Here is a 17964-nt window from a genome sequence, read left to right as displayed (position 1 = left end):
CGACCTTTTGAAGCGTCAAGGTCGAGACAAAGAGGCTGACATCAGTGCTCGTGTGGCTAGAGAGGCTGAAGAAACCGAACATAAACAGAAAGAAGCCCACGACCTTCTTGAGAGCAGGAAAACTCTTTTTCCTTCTTGAACGTAAACAAATATGTTGTAAAACTTTACCTATATGATCTAGGGGTGGTGTCGTCTCAAATGAAAATTATTGGTTTGTCAGCTAAATGGTCATGAAAATGGTTTTTAACGCAAGACCATATAAGCGCTTAGTGAGAATGTAAAGATGACAGTTGGTTTAAATCCTTAAAAATACCATTGAATTTGTCTTTTTTTTTTCACATAAAACAAGGGTTTAGTCTTCGTCACACCCAAATGACAACATCTGCGTGAGTAAAAGAAAACTTTTCAACTTGGTGAGGGATTGTTGGTAATAAATAAGGAATAAGTGAGTTTATAAGGCTTCTTTTCCCTTTAGTCTTCAAAGGCTTAAGTGGACATGAAGGGATATGCCAAGCTCACATGTGCATTGTGGACGCGAGATTACAAAATGACACAATTTAGATGCACTTTTCACTTCACACGTTGCATTAGTTACTAGGAGCTGATGAACTTTTTATTTTCGCAAGTTTGGGTCGAATCGGTTGGACCGAATCAGTCAATGTATTAACTGGCGTTGACATCGTGGATAAGTAGAAGAAATATTCTAGAAGCCTCTATATAAAGGCAGGATAAATGCTAGGTTTGAATTGGATGAGATACTGGATGACGACGTCATCGGATATGAATTCAAATTGTTACGTGGTTACCTGTGAGATACTAGATGTCATCATTGGGTCTAATTTTTAGGGATTCGATTTTTTCCGTGTTAGTATAAATAGGAACCCTCAGGTCCCATGTATTCTACACCTTGGAAAACACAACCTTAGAGCGATGAAAAAACCATTTACGATACGCGCTTCTTCAGTGTAGTATTTTAGCAATCATGATCAACGAACATTAGGTTGGTTTTAATTTTCTGTTCGGTATTTTGATTTGTCTGACAACATGACAATCTCCTTCTACCTTTCTTTTAATCAAATCTAATCACGTAATCGGGTTTTCTTGATAAAACTCGGTAATTAATAATAATACTTAAAATTATTATTCACAACTAATGACATAATTTTCAATATTATTGTCAATTTTATGTTTGTCTATTAAGTTTGATTTACGACACATTATGTTAAAGATTAAATGGTCATTGAACTTTAATTTCTTGGGAGTCTACGTTTCATAGCATATAGTAGAAGACATGTTTGGTGTAAGCCTAATATTTATAAATATTATAAAAGAAGTCATCAAATAAACATAATTCAAGTTTCATTGAAGATATAACTATTAATTTAAAAGTTAGTTTACTGTTATATATATATATATATATATATATATATATATATATATATATATATATATATATATATATATATATATATATATATATATATATATATATATATATATATATTTATTGTTAAATACAATATCTATATTAAAATTATAAATTATCTATATAATATACTTATTGGTTACTTTAAATATTATATTAGATTTAAAACCTAAACCAAAATCTTAAATAAATTTAAAAACGAGCAAATATTTTTTTAAATAATAAAATAAACATATTAAATACAAACCTCATTTGAATTGTCAAATTAACTAAAATAATACGCTTAACTATTTTTTTTTTTATAGAAATAGAATATCTTTTCAATTGATTTTGCAAATCAATTAACATAATAATTAAAAATTAACATAAAATTATTTATATCTATATCTATCATCGAAATTAAAAGATGGTCACATAAATAAAATTTTAAATTAATCGATCATAACAACTATTAAAAAAAATAACATTAAATTGAAAATGATATTTAGTTTTATTTATATGTAACCAACATCTAAAATTATTGGACAATATTGTTCAAAATAGTTAAAATGATATATATATATATATATATATATATATATATATATATATATATATATATATATATATATATAATATTAATATTAATATCAATAATGTAACCATTTTAAATAACATATATTTTTTTTTAATATTTTAACAATATCTTTTAACATGTACAACATACGGACATTTGCTTAGTATGACTATAATTGAGGGAGCAAAGATATTTATTTTCTCAAGCTTAAGAAAACATGGTAAAGTATATTCTTTTATATATATATATATATATATATATATATATATATATATATATATATATATATATATATATATATATAAAAAGAAAGAAAGAGAGGGTGAAGACTTTTTTTTGGTGAGGATGCTTTAAAAAAATTAAAAAAAATAAAATCAAGAGCTATAGTTTATGTAATAAAAATTGTAAAAGTTATATATATATATATATATATATATATATATATATATATATATATATATATATATATATATATACTAATAAAAGACTAGCTTTTTTGCTATGTTTCATTATATTAGACATTTTAATTAATGTGTTGCCACTTGTCAATCTATTACTTTTCCATTTTAAATTTATTAGATATTCTCATTAATATGATTCTATTTTAAATTTTAAATTTTAAATTATTGTTTTTATTAATTCACAAATAAAAATATCTAATATATATTAAAAATTAATTTTATATATTTATTTGAATCAATGATTATAATTTTACATAACTAATAAAAATATATTTTAAATTAATAATTTATTTAAAATAACTTATTAATAATTTTAAGTTTTTACTATAAAAATTTGATGAACTTTATAAATGTGGTTCCCACGGGGTATTAACTAGTATATATATATATATATATATATATATATATATATATATATATATATATATATATATATATATATATATATTGGCTTAGATTTATGAAGAATAGTGAAAATAAATGAGAAGAAAGAAGTGACGGTGGCCGGTGGGTATAGTTGCAATGATGGTGAATCAAGTGACTTTAGCATAAAAAGTGCCAGCTACTCCAAAGATCAGCCCATGATCGATCGAATCAAAAGAAACAGAAGTTGTGGCTCTTACAATCGTTTTCAATTTCATGACCCATAGAGAATATTAGAAATCATATTTTCACGGACGATTCACTCTAGTGTTCTTTTTATCTTTTATTCTATCTAGTGCTCTTAAAGGTGCATTTGGGGTCTGTACTTTATTCACTCTTTAATTTCATTTTTTAATTATTCCGGCTCTAGTATCTTAACTGCTTATCAATAATTCTGGAGGGGTGACATGCTAAATATTTTTTTAGGCACCAATGGGAAGAAATGGTTAAGATTATATCGCTATGATTTCACTAGTTGCACACTTGCACTTGGACATTCGAAACTTAAGGAGAATCTAAGAAACACTTTGCCAATTGACATCCACATCATAGAATATCTTTCAAGGTTTTTAGTGGGTAAATTTTGTCTATTATTCCTTGTTTGGATATGGTTGATTGTGGGAATGAGAACCACTCAAAAAGAGAAACCAATGGCAATGCCCAATTAGATACTCTAAAGGAGTGAAAGCAGCTATAGGTAGCAGGCTCAACCATGTGATTAATTGAGGGATTTATAGAGCTTTACGCTCACTTGGTCGATACTATTACACCTTTCATTGTCCTACATAGTCTTCTGGTAGATTCCTTGGTATGACTAAATTGAATTTAAACAATTGCATATATTACAATTTTTGATTAAAGAAAAAAAATACAACGAAAACCAAATCCCATAGGAATGAGGTTAGGGGAGGTAAGATGTAGACAATTGTAAGTCTTACAGTAGAGAGACAACTACCATAGATAATCTCTGTCGTAAAAACTTGAGCCCAAAACGGTGAAAATGAGAGAAGGGGGGGGGGGGGGGGGGGGGGGGGGGGGATACAACCAAAGGTCACATACCAACAATAAAACTAAAAATAAAGAGGAGACAATAGTACAATAGTAAGAATGATAAATGTATAAAACACAATTATATATATATATATATATATATATATATATATATATATATATATATATATATATATATATATATATATATATATATATTATCCTAATAAATGAAAATGTTATTGCCACTTGTCATTCTCTTATTTAATTTGCCACATGTCATTTTGTCATAATTTTGAAATATATTTATTTTCCACTTGTCAATTACTTCATTATTCATTTCCACTATATCATTAATTTAGTTTCCATAAATTACACCTACTATAATAACTATTAATTTCAAATTTGAAATTTGAAATTTCAACTTAAATTTCAATTAAATTTACACTTTAAACCTTTGTATTTAACATTTTATTATAATAACTCGTTTAGTACATGGGTCTAACAATTAAACACATAATTTTAATTAATTTATTTTTTGTATGTTTTTTTTCATAATTTTCACTTCTTTCATATTTTAAATTCAAATAAACTTCTCATTTAATCGTTTCTATTTAACATTATGTTTTAATTAACCCGTATAATATACGGGTTTCACAACTAGTATTGTAATATGTACTTAAAAACAACATATCATCGAATAATAATTTTATTTTGTCTTGACAAAAGGACATCACATGTCTAAATCAGTAATTTTAATTTTCTATAATTTTACGCATTAATTACTGTATTAAAACTTTCCAAATCGCCAATGAGGTTAATATATCCTTTTCGGTTAACAATAATGTAAATGTAAACAAGATTATATTGGATTTGATCGCTTTCCGTTAGTCTTACTTTTTTTAATATTTGATAATTTTTAAAGCGGCTCAAGGGAAATATTATATACTACTAACATCTACCTTAATAAATGAAAATGACTTTGCCACATGTCCTCTTCTCATTCATTTGGACACATGGCATTTTCTAGAAATTTTAAATTTATCTATTTTCCACTTGTCATTTTATTGTATTTTTGATTTTATTAAATTAAAATCCACATTTAATATATAAGGTAATATATATGTAAGGTATTTATTAGAAATGGTTTATATATGTAATGTATCTAATGCATTAAAGTCTCATTAATTTTAATAATTCAAAAAATTTCTTATTTTTCTTATAAATTTAAAGTTTTCAAATTATTAAAATTTTATATTTAATTTTTTTTAAATAAACTCATGTAATACATGGGTCTCACACCTAGTATATATATATATAAGAACTATCTTTCTGTGTGTTATCTTTCCATTTCTTTTCCTACTTGCCAGCAATAGTAACCGTATCCATCATCCTATGAGTATCCATAAGTTGTCTCTTTTGGTCATGTTGTGTGTTATCTTTCCATTTCTTTTCCTACTTGCCAGCAATAGTAACCGTATCCATCATCCTATGAGTATCCATAAGTTGTCTCTTTTGGTCATGTTTGAAGTTGCCTCCTTTGGTCATGTTTGGACCACTTTCATTAATTTTTTTTGGTGATCAACATCACTCCCAACGAATTTTTGATTGTTGTGTTTGGTAATATGCCCAACAATGTTTTTCCACATATCCACCACAACATTTTTATTTTTGCAACTTCCGTCTTCATCTCATCGGCCTTCTTCTTTGACGACGAGCCGATCCATAACGTAGTTGGCCTTAAAGAAGGAAAAAAATGGCTCTAAACCTCTATATATTCACATAACTCTACATATGAACGTAAGTAACTTGTCGATAAAAGGATAATCAGAAAATGGACTTTTAAGTAATTATAGGAATAAGATGAACCCAATTACTCTTATGGGTTAGGCTATGGGGAGTGGTCACATCCACTCCACCGGAAAAGTGTTGCCACCTATGCGCCACGTCAGCTTCACACTCAACCCACCACCAACCCACTAAACCTTGGAAATGATTACCACTACACAAATTCATTTTTTTATTTTTTTTTATTTTTTAACATTATATTAAATAAAAAACAAATTACAAACCATAATTTAAAATAAAACCATAATTAATATAAAAAACACAAATTATAAAACAAAAACACACATTACATTAAAATTAAAAACACATTACATTAATATAAAAAACACAAATTAAAATTCTAAAATTCTTAAAAAAAACATAAAAAAATTAAAATCCTAAATTACTTAAAACCATAAATAAAATCCTAAATTTCTTAAAACCATTAAGATTAGAACCTAAAGTCCATATTTCTCCCGGACTTGTCGTTCAATTTTAAGAAATGTCGCAAGATTTTCCGGGTCGAAATCGGGTTGGGGCTTCGTGTTTATGATTTGAAGATCGGTAAGAGTTATTTTTTGGCGGTTAGTGGCCTCCGACGATTCGTATTTTTTTTCTAGAAAAACTAGAGTTTTATCTATGGATGTCGCAAGCTCGCTGTCGCTAGTTGCCGGTGCTTTCCACTTGAAGACGCTCATTTTCTCGCTTTGTCCTGTCCCGGTGGTCGACGAAGTTGGACGTTCGGTGGGCCATCCCCTTCGGTGGCGTCGAAGTCATTGGAACCGGTTGTAGATCCTGAATGCGCCATTTCCGGATACAGAACCCATTTTGGACCATTACAACAAACTTCCCACGCTTTTTGGTGGCCGAACGGTTTACCGTTGATGGTAACTTTGTATTCGTAGGACGCGGTCGCTAAAATGATGAAGTCGTTGCTACCACTTCTATGCATATTTTTAAGCTTGTCAAATATGCCATTGAATTTGGTGCAAGCCGCTCGTAAGTCGCGCCATTTTGCGTTGATCGAATCGTACGTCTGCTCCGTTTTCTTTCCTAATAATGCGTGAAAATGATCTAAAATACGACACCAAAAACTTTGACCCGATTGTGCGTTTGCAACATCCCCGTCTATGGATATGAAAATCCAAGCTTTTACTAAAGCTTCCTCCTCGTCTTCGTTCCATGCGGTAGTCTTTTTTCTTGGATCTTTGTTTTTTTTTTTTTTGCCTTCGACGAGTTGGTTGTTGTGTTTCTTGGACCCGTTCGTCGTCGTCGTCATTGTCGAGATTTATAGGTTGAGATTGAGATGGTTGGAATTGTTGAGAAGGTTGTTGAAATTGTTGAGAATGTTGTTTTTGAAAGGCTTGGAATTGGGGTTGATTGAATTGTTGTGGTTGTTGTGGTAGAAGGTTTGTGGGTATAAAGTGGTGAATAAAATTTGTTGTTGGATTGGAGATGTTAACAACTGTATGTAACTAACATTTGCATTTGGAGTGTTGGGGATGTTAGGATTTGAATCTATGTTGAGAGAAAAAAAATATGAAAGATGAGGTTTTTTTTGTAGAAGGTAATAAAATATAAAAAGTGTTTTTTAAAGTGTAAAATGTAAATAGAATAGTGAATAATTTATAGGTGTAACTATTTATGTTTAAATGGTAAAAAGTAATTTTTTTTATGTTAGAAACGGCTATATAGCCGTTAGTTTTTAATTTCCAACCCTTAACAAAATTGATGAAATATGATTGGGCGTCCTCTCGCGTCTTTGGCACCACGTCACCAGCACCCCCGGTTTTGGGGGCGGTGCTCACGCGTGGGAGAGGTTGTCACCTCAGCCCAAGACGCGTGAAACAACCCCATACCGGGTAGCCTTAATGGCCCAACAATAGAATTTGTTTTCAAAAGAATACTATTAGCACACAATTATTTCACTAGATACCGATATGATGCCTCTTGCTTCTCACACTCCTTTATACATCCAACCTTTTAACATCTAGTTTCGGGCCGTTTAGATTTCCAAGTACATTATACTTGAGCTCTATAAAAAGCATTCTTGATCCAAATGCCCGAATGTTCCGCTGCAAATTTCCTTTCAAGCACTTCAATTTTGAAAGTCTTTTCATGTTCAGGTTGGATGGGTACTTTTTTTTTATATTGTATATTGTTTAGATCATCTCCCATTCATTATACCATTTTTTCGCCAAAAGAATGTAACTTTTTGTATAAACAATGATTCATCTCCAATATATTACATAGTTTTCAACACTCAAAAAGATATGATAAATATATTTTTCTAACTTATATAGATATCAAAACGTCATTATCCTAATGGTATCAAAATGTATAGGAAAAATGTTCCTCCCATTTGATTGAAGATAAGTCCTATATGAGGAAGTCATCTATTTCCTAATTCAAAAATAGGTACTTATTTCAAAAAAACACTTATTTTAATGCTATGCTTATCTCTAAAAATAATTTTTGTTTAATAAAATAACAATCAAATCATCTCATTTAAAATCGAATTATCTAAACGATCTACTGTACCTTATAAATGATATTATTTGATAATCATAACCAAAATAAATCAAATCACTTCACTTAACATGAATTATCTAAAGAATTCTGCATACCTTATAAATTATATTAGTTGATAATAATAACCAAAATAAATCAAATCACATCATTTAACATGAATTATTTAAACAATTTACAATTCTCCTGTACCTTATAAATTATATTATTTCATAATTATTGTCAAAATAAACTACACGTACGTACGATATGTGAAGTGTGTGTTTTATTTTAACATGTTTTTGTTTAAATTGTTAAAGAAAATTATAATTTTAAAATTAGTACGAAACATAAAACTAAATTTAATAATGAAAAAACTTCAAAAACAATCCTTGTGGTTCTAAAAAAAATCGAGTCCAGTCCTAAATTTTTTTATCCTCGAAAAACATTATTATGGTTTCAAAGCTTTTAATGAATAATCTTGAACTCTAACTTTGTTAGTTTTTTGTTGTTAAGCCAATTATGATTAAGGACATAATAGTTTTTTCATACCTTAGGGACCATTTTTGAGGATCTTAATTTTTTTTTTCTTATTTAGAAAAGGGATAATGACTCACGAGGGTAACCAACTGTTGAGTTTGTTTATATTGGGTCACTTTCCCTTTTTTTGTACCTAATATATCATCGAACTTGTTGTTTGTGCTCACCATAGTCCTTTTGACCGGCTATCACTTCTTATAACCTGTGAAAAGGGTAATGATGAACACAAACAAAAAGTTTGATTGTATATTGGGTACAAAAAAACGAAAGGGACTAAATATGAACAAACTCAACAACCGGTTACCCTCCTAAGTCATTTTCCCTTTACTCATTAATAGAAAATGTCATGTCATCTCCTGCTCATATTAATAACTTTATGAGATTCATTCTTTATAGATGTCGAAATTAGTTGTGAGGTGTCGAAAGTCAGTACTATGTTTCGTTGGTTTGTAACTTTATTACAAGGGCATTTATATTTCGAAACTTTTAGAATGTCTAGTCCCTTGTATTTTTTGTTCGCTTTCATCTTTCCTATAAATAAGTAAGTGTACTAGAGTAGATAAGAACTTTTTGCTGAGCTTATCATTGTAATCTTGTCTAAACACTCTGTACTCCATTGAAAGCTAATTTGAGCCAAACAGATGTTATTTACATCTTGTTTTCATCGTTCATACTTTACTCTCATAATATTATTCAATCTCGATTTTATTGCAACTACAATTGGTATCAGAGTAGGATTCATATAGATTTGATCTGTTTTCTGAATTTTTGCAAAAGTTTTGAGTCTAGTTCTCATTTTAGATTTCAATTTTCCGCTCTTTTGCATCAGAAAATTATCTTAGATCTACTGGTGTGATTCGATTCTGCGTTCTAGTTGCTAATTCGAGTGTTCGAATGGTGAATTACAAGTGTTTTAGCTGTTTGATCTTATTCAAATATAAATCTTTTCTCAAAAATTGTCCGTACATCAATGGCAAACTTCAACATGAACACAATGACGTCTTACTCTCATCTCCTTGGTTCATCAACAAAAATTCCGATGCTGATTCCTAGTATATGATTAGTGGGCAGATCGAATGTAGGATTACTTAAATGGAATCGATGAAGAGTTGTGGAAGTGTATTCTCGGTGATGTTCGTCCACCTCCTGCTGTTCAGAGTATTGGAACTTCTTCCAATAATCAAAATGTCAATGAATAAGCTGAAAGATTGTTGAAGAATGAGAAGAAATGCATGAGGGGACTCAGAGGTGCTCTACTTCCTATTGTTTACAAAATACGGTCATAGTTGTAAATCTGCAAAAGAAAACAGGAATACTCTGAAGGAAAAGTTTCAAGGGAATGAAAAGACAAAAATCAGTTCACTGAAAAATTGTCTATTTGAATTAAGAGAATTCAAACAAAAAGATGGTGAATATATCGAATTTTACTATGATCATCTTAATGAGCTAATCTACAAGTGCAGTCAATATGGTATCACCAGGTCAACAATGGAGTTTAATATCACATTTGTTATGGGGCTTCGCAAGGAATGGTGAAATGTGAGTTTGATGATGAAGACTTAATAAAGTTTTGATAACTTTTCGTTGACTGATTTGTATAATTTGTTGAAAACTCATGCATCCGAAGTTAACGAAATAGCTGAAGAAGCGAAGATCAAACTGGGTGGTCCGCTTGCATTGATTTCAAAAGTTACTGAAAAAGAAGCAACTGAAAAGGAAGGTTCGGATGATGAGGGTTTATTCATAAACTCTAATGATGAGGCTGTTGCATTTTGCTCTAACAATCGTGTAGTGAAATTCTTTAAGAAGCCATTCAATGCAAGGTCGAAAACTGGTGATATGAAGGGAAATGTTGCTGGGAAATCTGGAGGTGATGAGAAAAAGGTAGAAAAGAAGGAAGTTCGGGTTGATGAAGACAAGAAAGAGAAAAAGCATAAAGGCGATGTTGGATTTGACTGCCATTATTGTAATAGGGCGAATCATATGGCAATTGATTGTATGCTTCGTAAGCATGATGAGGAAAAGAGCAAGGTGAAAGATGAAGCTTATTATATGGAGAGGCTGGAAGAGGTTCGTGCAAAAGCAAAGGGTTTGTCTTTGGTGGCTAAGGGTGTAGATGACGAAGATGGTACATACCAAATTTGGTCATCAGGTAGACAACAAAGAGATGTGAAACCCTACACACGGGGCAATGTTTGTTGTGCACGAGGAAGGAGAGAAGATAACCGTGAAGTGCTTTGTTACAACATCTTCGGATAAATCGCCAATGACTTCTCAGGTACGTTCTCTTTTTTAATCTTCTAATATTCCCTTAAGTGCATATGATTCGATTCTATCTGAGTTTGATGCAACCATTACTTACGCTAATGATCTACGTATCTCTGCTAGTAATGAGGCTAAGAAATCCAACACTCAATTCTCAGAAACCCAAAAGATGTTAGAGTCGAAGAAAATCAAAATTTAATACTTAGATATACAAATAACGTATTTGATGTGCGATAGAGATTGTCTGAGTGCAGATGTTAAACAATTGTTAAAACAACGAAATATTTACTATAACACAACCAAACGATTATATTCCAAATTGACAGCATTGCATCATTCTTCGGACATTAGCAAAGAACAACATAGGAAACTTTGACCCTTTTTAGTATTTGAAATGGACAAAATTGACTCTACTTCCTATGATTGTGAACAAACAGTTGTTGATTTTGAAAAAGTTCTAGATAATTGATATGCATATGGAATAATGAAAATTGATGACTATTTGGATGTTGATGAATTAGTTGACATTGTAAATGAAACCTTGACCAAAGACGAACTAATTGAGATTTTAAAAGGAACTGAGAATTCGAAAACTGACCCTCAAACTAATTTTGCTGATATCGAAGATTATTCTTATGATATTAGTGAAACTGAAGAGGAGGAAGTTATCGATTGTTCTCAGTTGTCTGTCATTAATGTCACTTCAATGGCTAAAGGAAAAGAAAAATGTAATGATTCTAAGGTTAAAATTGACAATGACCAACCTTCAATTTCGAAAGTTTTTGACCATGACCATGTAACTGTCGAAGATAGTTAGACTGATAGTGAAGATGAAGATCAGGTTTATGAAAAGATTGAGAAATTCAACAAAATCATGATAGAAAAAGGTTTACATTATCTTGAACCAAATTCTATGGTTTACCCAACATTCATGTGTTCTGATGATGTTGTCTTTCGAAATCAAGTGTTTGTAACAGCTAAAAATGGAGAAAATGTTAATCCTAAGGTTAACAAAATCGTTAAAGAGGACAATAAGAGAGCATCAAAAGAAGGATTTTTCTCAAACCAAAGCATTGTCGAAAACAATTTAACAAAGAATTCGTACACTTTTCAAAGACAAAAACCACAACGTGTTTGGGTTGAGAAATCTGAAAAATCAAAAGATGTTTCAAAGAAAGATGATATTGTTACTCAAAATGTTAAAATCAATTCTCAGAAGTTTAAAGAACAAATTGAAAAAAATTCGAAAGAAAACAATATATCAAAGAGACAAGCACGAAATAAAGTTTTTTAGTATAACATTGAGTCTCGAAAGAAACAAAATGTTTTGCTTAACAAATATTCGTAAGAGCAAAAGTCTTAATTTTTTCAGATCATTAATGTAAAGAAAGATGTGAACAAAAAAAATCACACAATAACTCAAAAGAATTTGTCTCCTCAAAAATCACAAAATGGTTTTTCTAAAAACAAGGCATATGTTTTGAATCTAATTCAAAAATTCAAAGATTTTCACAAAATAATTTTCAAAGAGCTGATTCTCACTCAAATGAGCAAAAGGGTTATCATCGTGTTCCATATGAAAATCAGTTTTGAACTCTTAAAAAGTTTTTCAAAGAAATAACATTGGTTATCAAAATCGATGTCAAACTCGTTACAAACCTTCTATTTCAACAAGCATGCCCACAAGTAACTATCAAGAGTTGAATGTTCAAGGGAGAAGAAATGAACCTTTCAAGCCTAATCCAACTCCTTTTCCAAACCCACCTTCAAAACAAACGGTAAAAGCTTCATTTGTTAAAGGTAAAATAAATGTGAAGAATATTAATCATTGGTTAGGAGGAAAGGGAAAGAGATTTCAATATGGGAAATTTTCTCAAGAACAAATCAAGGATGAATATGAGAAGTATCTGAATGAATCATCTAATGAAAGTTCCTCATCAAAAGACTCGAATATTTCTGTCAAACAAGGGAGAGCTTGTCCAAACGCAAAGGTTATTGAGAAACAAACTAAGATTAAAAAGGCAAATGTCAGTGACGATTTTAAACCAGTGAATACTTACTTTTCTGTACCTTTAACTAACGGTGTAGACTTAGTTGATGATCTCAAATCTAAAGTGCGTAACTGGATCATAGGATCTTCGTTTCACAGTGTTTTTCAAACTAATAACCAAGGACCCAAATAGCCTTGGGGACCTAAATTCTTTCATTAATTGCAGGTTAATAGTGACGAGCAATACGATGATAAATGGTATATTGAGAGTGGTCGCTTTCGTCACATGATTGGCATGAAAGAGATTCTTCGTGATTATAGAACTTCGGAGAATGCAGGAGTAGTGAAATTTGGTATAAACAATAAATGTCATGTTAGAGGATATGGAAAATTCACAAATGGGAAATTCACAGTAAACATAGTTGATTATGTTAAAGGTCTTCAACATAACTTGATAAATGTTTCACAACTTGTTGTAGGCACTAGAAATCAAGTGGTGTTTAACGAAGAAGGCAGTGTGATGTTGAACATAGACACAAAGGAAATATTGCTCAAATCCAAATGAAAAGGCGATATGCTCACTCTTAACATCAATCCAATTATTGGGATTCCTTCAATATGCTTACTATTGAAAGCTTCCTCTGATGTTAGATGGCTCTAGCATTGACAATTATCTCATTTGAATTTTCAAAATTTAAACAAATTGGTGATAAATGATCTTGTTAGAGGTTTACCCGTGTTAAAATTTGATAATGATACTTTGTGTGCAGCTTGCGAACAAGGAAAGCAACACCGAAAAGATCATCCCATTGTTATTGATTCGAAGATTGTTGAACCTCTAGAATTACTTCACATTGATCTTTGTGGACCATCAACTGTTGAGACTCTCAATAAGAAAAGATATATATTTTTCATTGTTGATGATTTTTCAAAATTTACATGGGTATATTTTCTACGATTCAAATCTGAAACTACTTAAGCATTGATCGACTTTATCAAGCATATTGAACTGAGTTTGAAGAAAAAGGTTCGAAAGATCAAGAGTGGCAATGGATATGAATTTAAGAATAATGTTCTTGATTCGTTTTTAATAGGCAAAGGAATTTCGCATAATTTCTCTTCATCTTACACTCCTCAACAGAATGGTGTTGTAGAACGACGAAATCATTCACTTTGTGAGTCTGCAAGGACGATGCTCGTATATGCAAATCTTCCTCAATCCCTATGTGTCGAAGCAGTTTCTACTGCTTGTTTCACTCAAAATTGACTGTTTATTCATCATCATTTTAACATTACTCCTTATGAATTTATCAACAACCGAAAACCAAATGTTAAATTTTTTCATGTTTTTAGATGCATAGACTTTATCATGAATCTCAAGGATCATCTTTCGAAGTTTCAGCAAAAAGCTGGCGAAGGGATCTTCTTGGGATATTCGCACAATTTGGTTGCTTACATGGTGTAAAATAAACAAACGAGAAAAATCAAAGAAACATATAATCTCACTTTTGATAATTATTTTGTTAAACAAATTCATAAAATCTTTAAACAACAACTAATAATGAATGAATCAAATAATGAATCTCAATCTTTGAACTCGTTAAATTTTGATTATGATTTGATTTTTGGTGTTCCAGATCGTGCCATTGATGCCAAAGTAAATGTTGATGATAATGCTATGCCTGAAGCTTTGAAACATTCAGATGACTCTACTATCACCCATGATAACAATGATTTGTTATCATTAACAAATTTTTTAGGAAATAACGAAAGTCTGCCAATTATGATGAATGCTCAAATTAAGGGGGAGCATTCTTTCTAATGGGAGAGAGAAATAATGAATGTTGATGTCGAGTGGGAGCATCATGATAATAATCCAATTGTTGAGGGGGAGCAAGTTGGAAATAATACAAATGTTTCTAATGATCAAACCGATGTTTTTCATGATATTATGGATAACCTTTCCAATGCAGGTGAAGGATCTAAAACTAAAGAAATGTTTGAAGATGCATCATTGGATTTTGATCCAACATATCCTCCTATGGGTAGATGGACTCGATATCATCCACAAGAACAAATTATTGGAGATCCACAAGCTAGAGTATTAACGAGGGCTCAAATTCATGTGAAAAATGAGGTACTCAATACTCAACAGGAATTTTGTAAGTTCAATGTTTTTATATCAAAAATTAAACCAAAGCCAGTAAAGATTGCTATGGATGATCCTGATTGGATTCTTTCTATGAAATCTGAATTGGCTGAGTTTGAAAGAAATAAAGTGTGGAGACTTGTACCAAAACCAAAAGAAACTTCGATAATCGATTAAAATGATCTTCAAAAATAAAACTGATAAAGAAGGTAACTGTAACGCCGTAAATTTTAAACAAAATTTTCATTTTTAAAACACATAAAAACTCATAATATATTTCTCAAAAACGTAATTGTTTCAAGGGTCAACACAAATCCACAACAATAATGTCACTATCCCAGAATCATCCATATAGTCTCGTATCAGTGTGTACAATCAAGCATGTGCCTTCCCGTGATCCTGAGAAGTACCTGAAAGACATAACACATAACAAAGTAAGCACGAAGCTTGGTGAGTTCCCCAAAATACCACACATATCTCATTAGCCTCTCATGGCTATGCTTAAATAAGACCCTCCGGTCAATGTGTCTCAGTGCAACCCTCCGGTCACACAACTCTGGTGGACCCTCCGATCCTAACTCAGTAAGCTCAAAATAACACAACACAAAACACAAATATAGTGCAGGATATCACATTACTCAATATAAGCACATAAGACCCTCCGGTCATACAAATATTACCACTCTAGGTAAAGTATAGTGAGAAGACTCACCTCGTAAGCAAGCAAGTAAATAATCTCGTACACAAATCTCGAACTAGCCTTCGCTTTACACATAAGATAATTATCTCTAATTAACATTTAAACCAAAAATCTAAATAAAGTATGTTATTCTATCTCTCAAACTCTTGGAATGGTTAAAAGAACATTTTACCCCTCCATGGTCCTCATCATCCCTACCTTGACAAAACCCTAAAGTCAACAGAAGTCAACACTCGGTTCAAGTGTCCATATTGACCTGACTCGCCGAGTGCATCTACGTGACTCACCGAGTCCCCCTTTTTCCTTCAAAACATCGCAAAATGCCAACTTAACTCGTCAATTTGTCTCATCAACTCGCCGAGTTACCCATGTCCAGATTCATCGGGGAAAGCCCTAGCCGACTCGTCGAGTCCATTCAGCCTGTGTTCTCATTCAGACGTTTTAAGTCGGATCCACTAGTCTAAACTCTAGATCTAGTCTCCTAAGGCTTGAAAGCCACGTAAAGCTTCGATCTTTACATTCATGCATGGAACATTTGCTTCATAAAGCCAATTCGAGCTCCAACAAGGGTTAGATACACAAGACCTTATCTCTAGCTCAATAAAGTTTGGGTCTTTGGACTCATAAGACCTCCTGCAATCCAGATCTGAGGTTTCAACCTCAAATCATGCTCAAAGGACTCAAATGACACTAAAAAGGATGGGAGAAAACCCTAGAAACTCCCTAAACCTAGATCTCATAAGGAAATGATCAAGTTAGCGTCTTTATACCTCCAACTGAAGCAAAAGCTTGACGAACCTCTAGATCCAAAGCCTCCTCTTGATCTAAGCTTTGATGATCACCTCTTCTCCTTTAAAAGTGCACTAATAATCACAAGATTAGCTTCTCTATCACTCTCTAGCTTAAGTGGACGATTAGGATTTCTCTTAAGGATGTAAGGTGGCTTACGAGGTGGAAATAAGGGCTTAAGGCCCCTTAAATAGGTAACAAACCCAGGGATTTAGGGTTTCCTCACACAACGCCAACTCAGCGAGTCGACTTTCTGACACGTTGATTTGGTCATTAAACCCACGTGACCAATCCAACTCTACTTGACGAGTCAGACATACAACTCGTCGAGTCACTCATTAAATCCCAATAAATAAATAAATAAATAAATGTAATACCTGGGTGTCAAGATGTTACAATTCTCCCCACTATAATTAGACTTCACTCTCGAAGTCATGCTCTGAAAATAACTCTAGATACTACTCACACATCTCTGTCTCCGGCTCCCAAGTCCACTCAAATCCCTTTCGATGTTGCCACTGGACCTGAACCAACGACACCTCTTTGTTCCTCATAACCTTCACTTTCTGATCCAAGATCGTTATTGGCCTTTCAATATAAATCAGGTTCACATTCAACTGAATGTCCTCTAATGGTACCACTGCCATCTCATCGGCTACATACTTCCTCAACTGAGACACGTGGAAGGTGTTGTGAATCTGACTCAACTCTGCAGGTAGCTCCAATCAGTAAGCTACCCTACCCACTCTAGTGATCACTTTAAAAGGACCAATGTATCAGGACCCCAGCTTGTCCCGATTCCTGAATTGGATCACCCCTTTCCATGGGGATACCTTCAGGAGGACAAAATCTACAACTTGGAACTCTAGCTCGGATAATCTCCTATTTGCGTAACTCTTTTGGCGACTCTGGGCTATCAGTAACCTCTATCTAACCTACTGAATTTGCTCGGTCGTCTTCAGCACTATCTCAGTGCCACCCATCACTCTCTTCCCTACCTCTCCCTAACAGATGAGAATCTGACGCCTCCTCCCATATAAGAGCTCGAAGGGAGGCATGTCAATATTGGAATGGTGGTTGTTGTTGTAAGAAAACTCAGCCAAGGGCAAATAGTTGTCCCAATTTTCTCCGAAGTCCATAACACATGCACGTAGCATGTCCTCGAGCGTCTGAATTGTCTGCTCACTTTGCCCATCTGTCTGCGAGTGGTATGCGGTACTGAAATGCAACCGAGTACCCAACTCCTCATGAAATTTCTTCTAGAACCTGGAAGTAAAACATACATCTGGATCTGACACTATCTAGGTCGGCACTCCATGACGTGCTACCACCTCTCTCAC

At 32.3% G+C, this 17964-nt stretch overlaps 1 protein-coding gene across 1 annotated transcript; it reads right to left on the bottom strand.

Moving 5' to 3' along the window:
* Positions 1-6377: 6377 nt before the first annotated feature.
* LOC145049533 (uncharacterized) lies at positions 6378-6962 on the bottom strand. Its single transcript, XM_078997919.1, has one exon. The coding sequence runs from the start codon at positions 6960-6962 to the stop codon at positions 6378-6380; it is 585 nt and encodes a 194-aa protein (XP_078854045.1).
* Positions 6963-17964: the final 11002 nt, after the last annotated feature.

This window comes from Lactuca serriola, chromosome 5, assembly GCF_051521515.1.
Source record: "Lactuca serriola cultivar US96UC23 chromosome 5, Lser_US96UC23_V15, whole genome shotgun sequence".
Taxonomy (NCBI): domain Eukaryota; kingdom Viridiplantae; phylum Streptophyta; class Magnoliopsida; order Asterales; family Asteraceae; genus Lactuca; species Lactuca serriola.
This window is presented reverse-complemented; position numbering and strand designations above follow the sequence as displayed.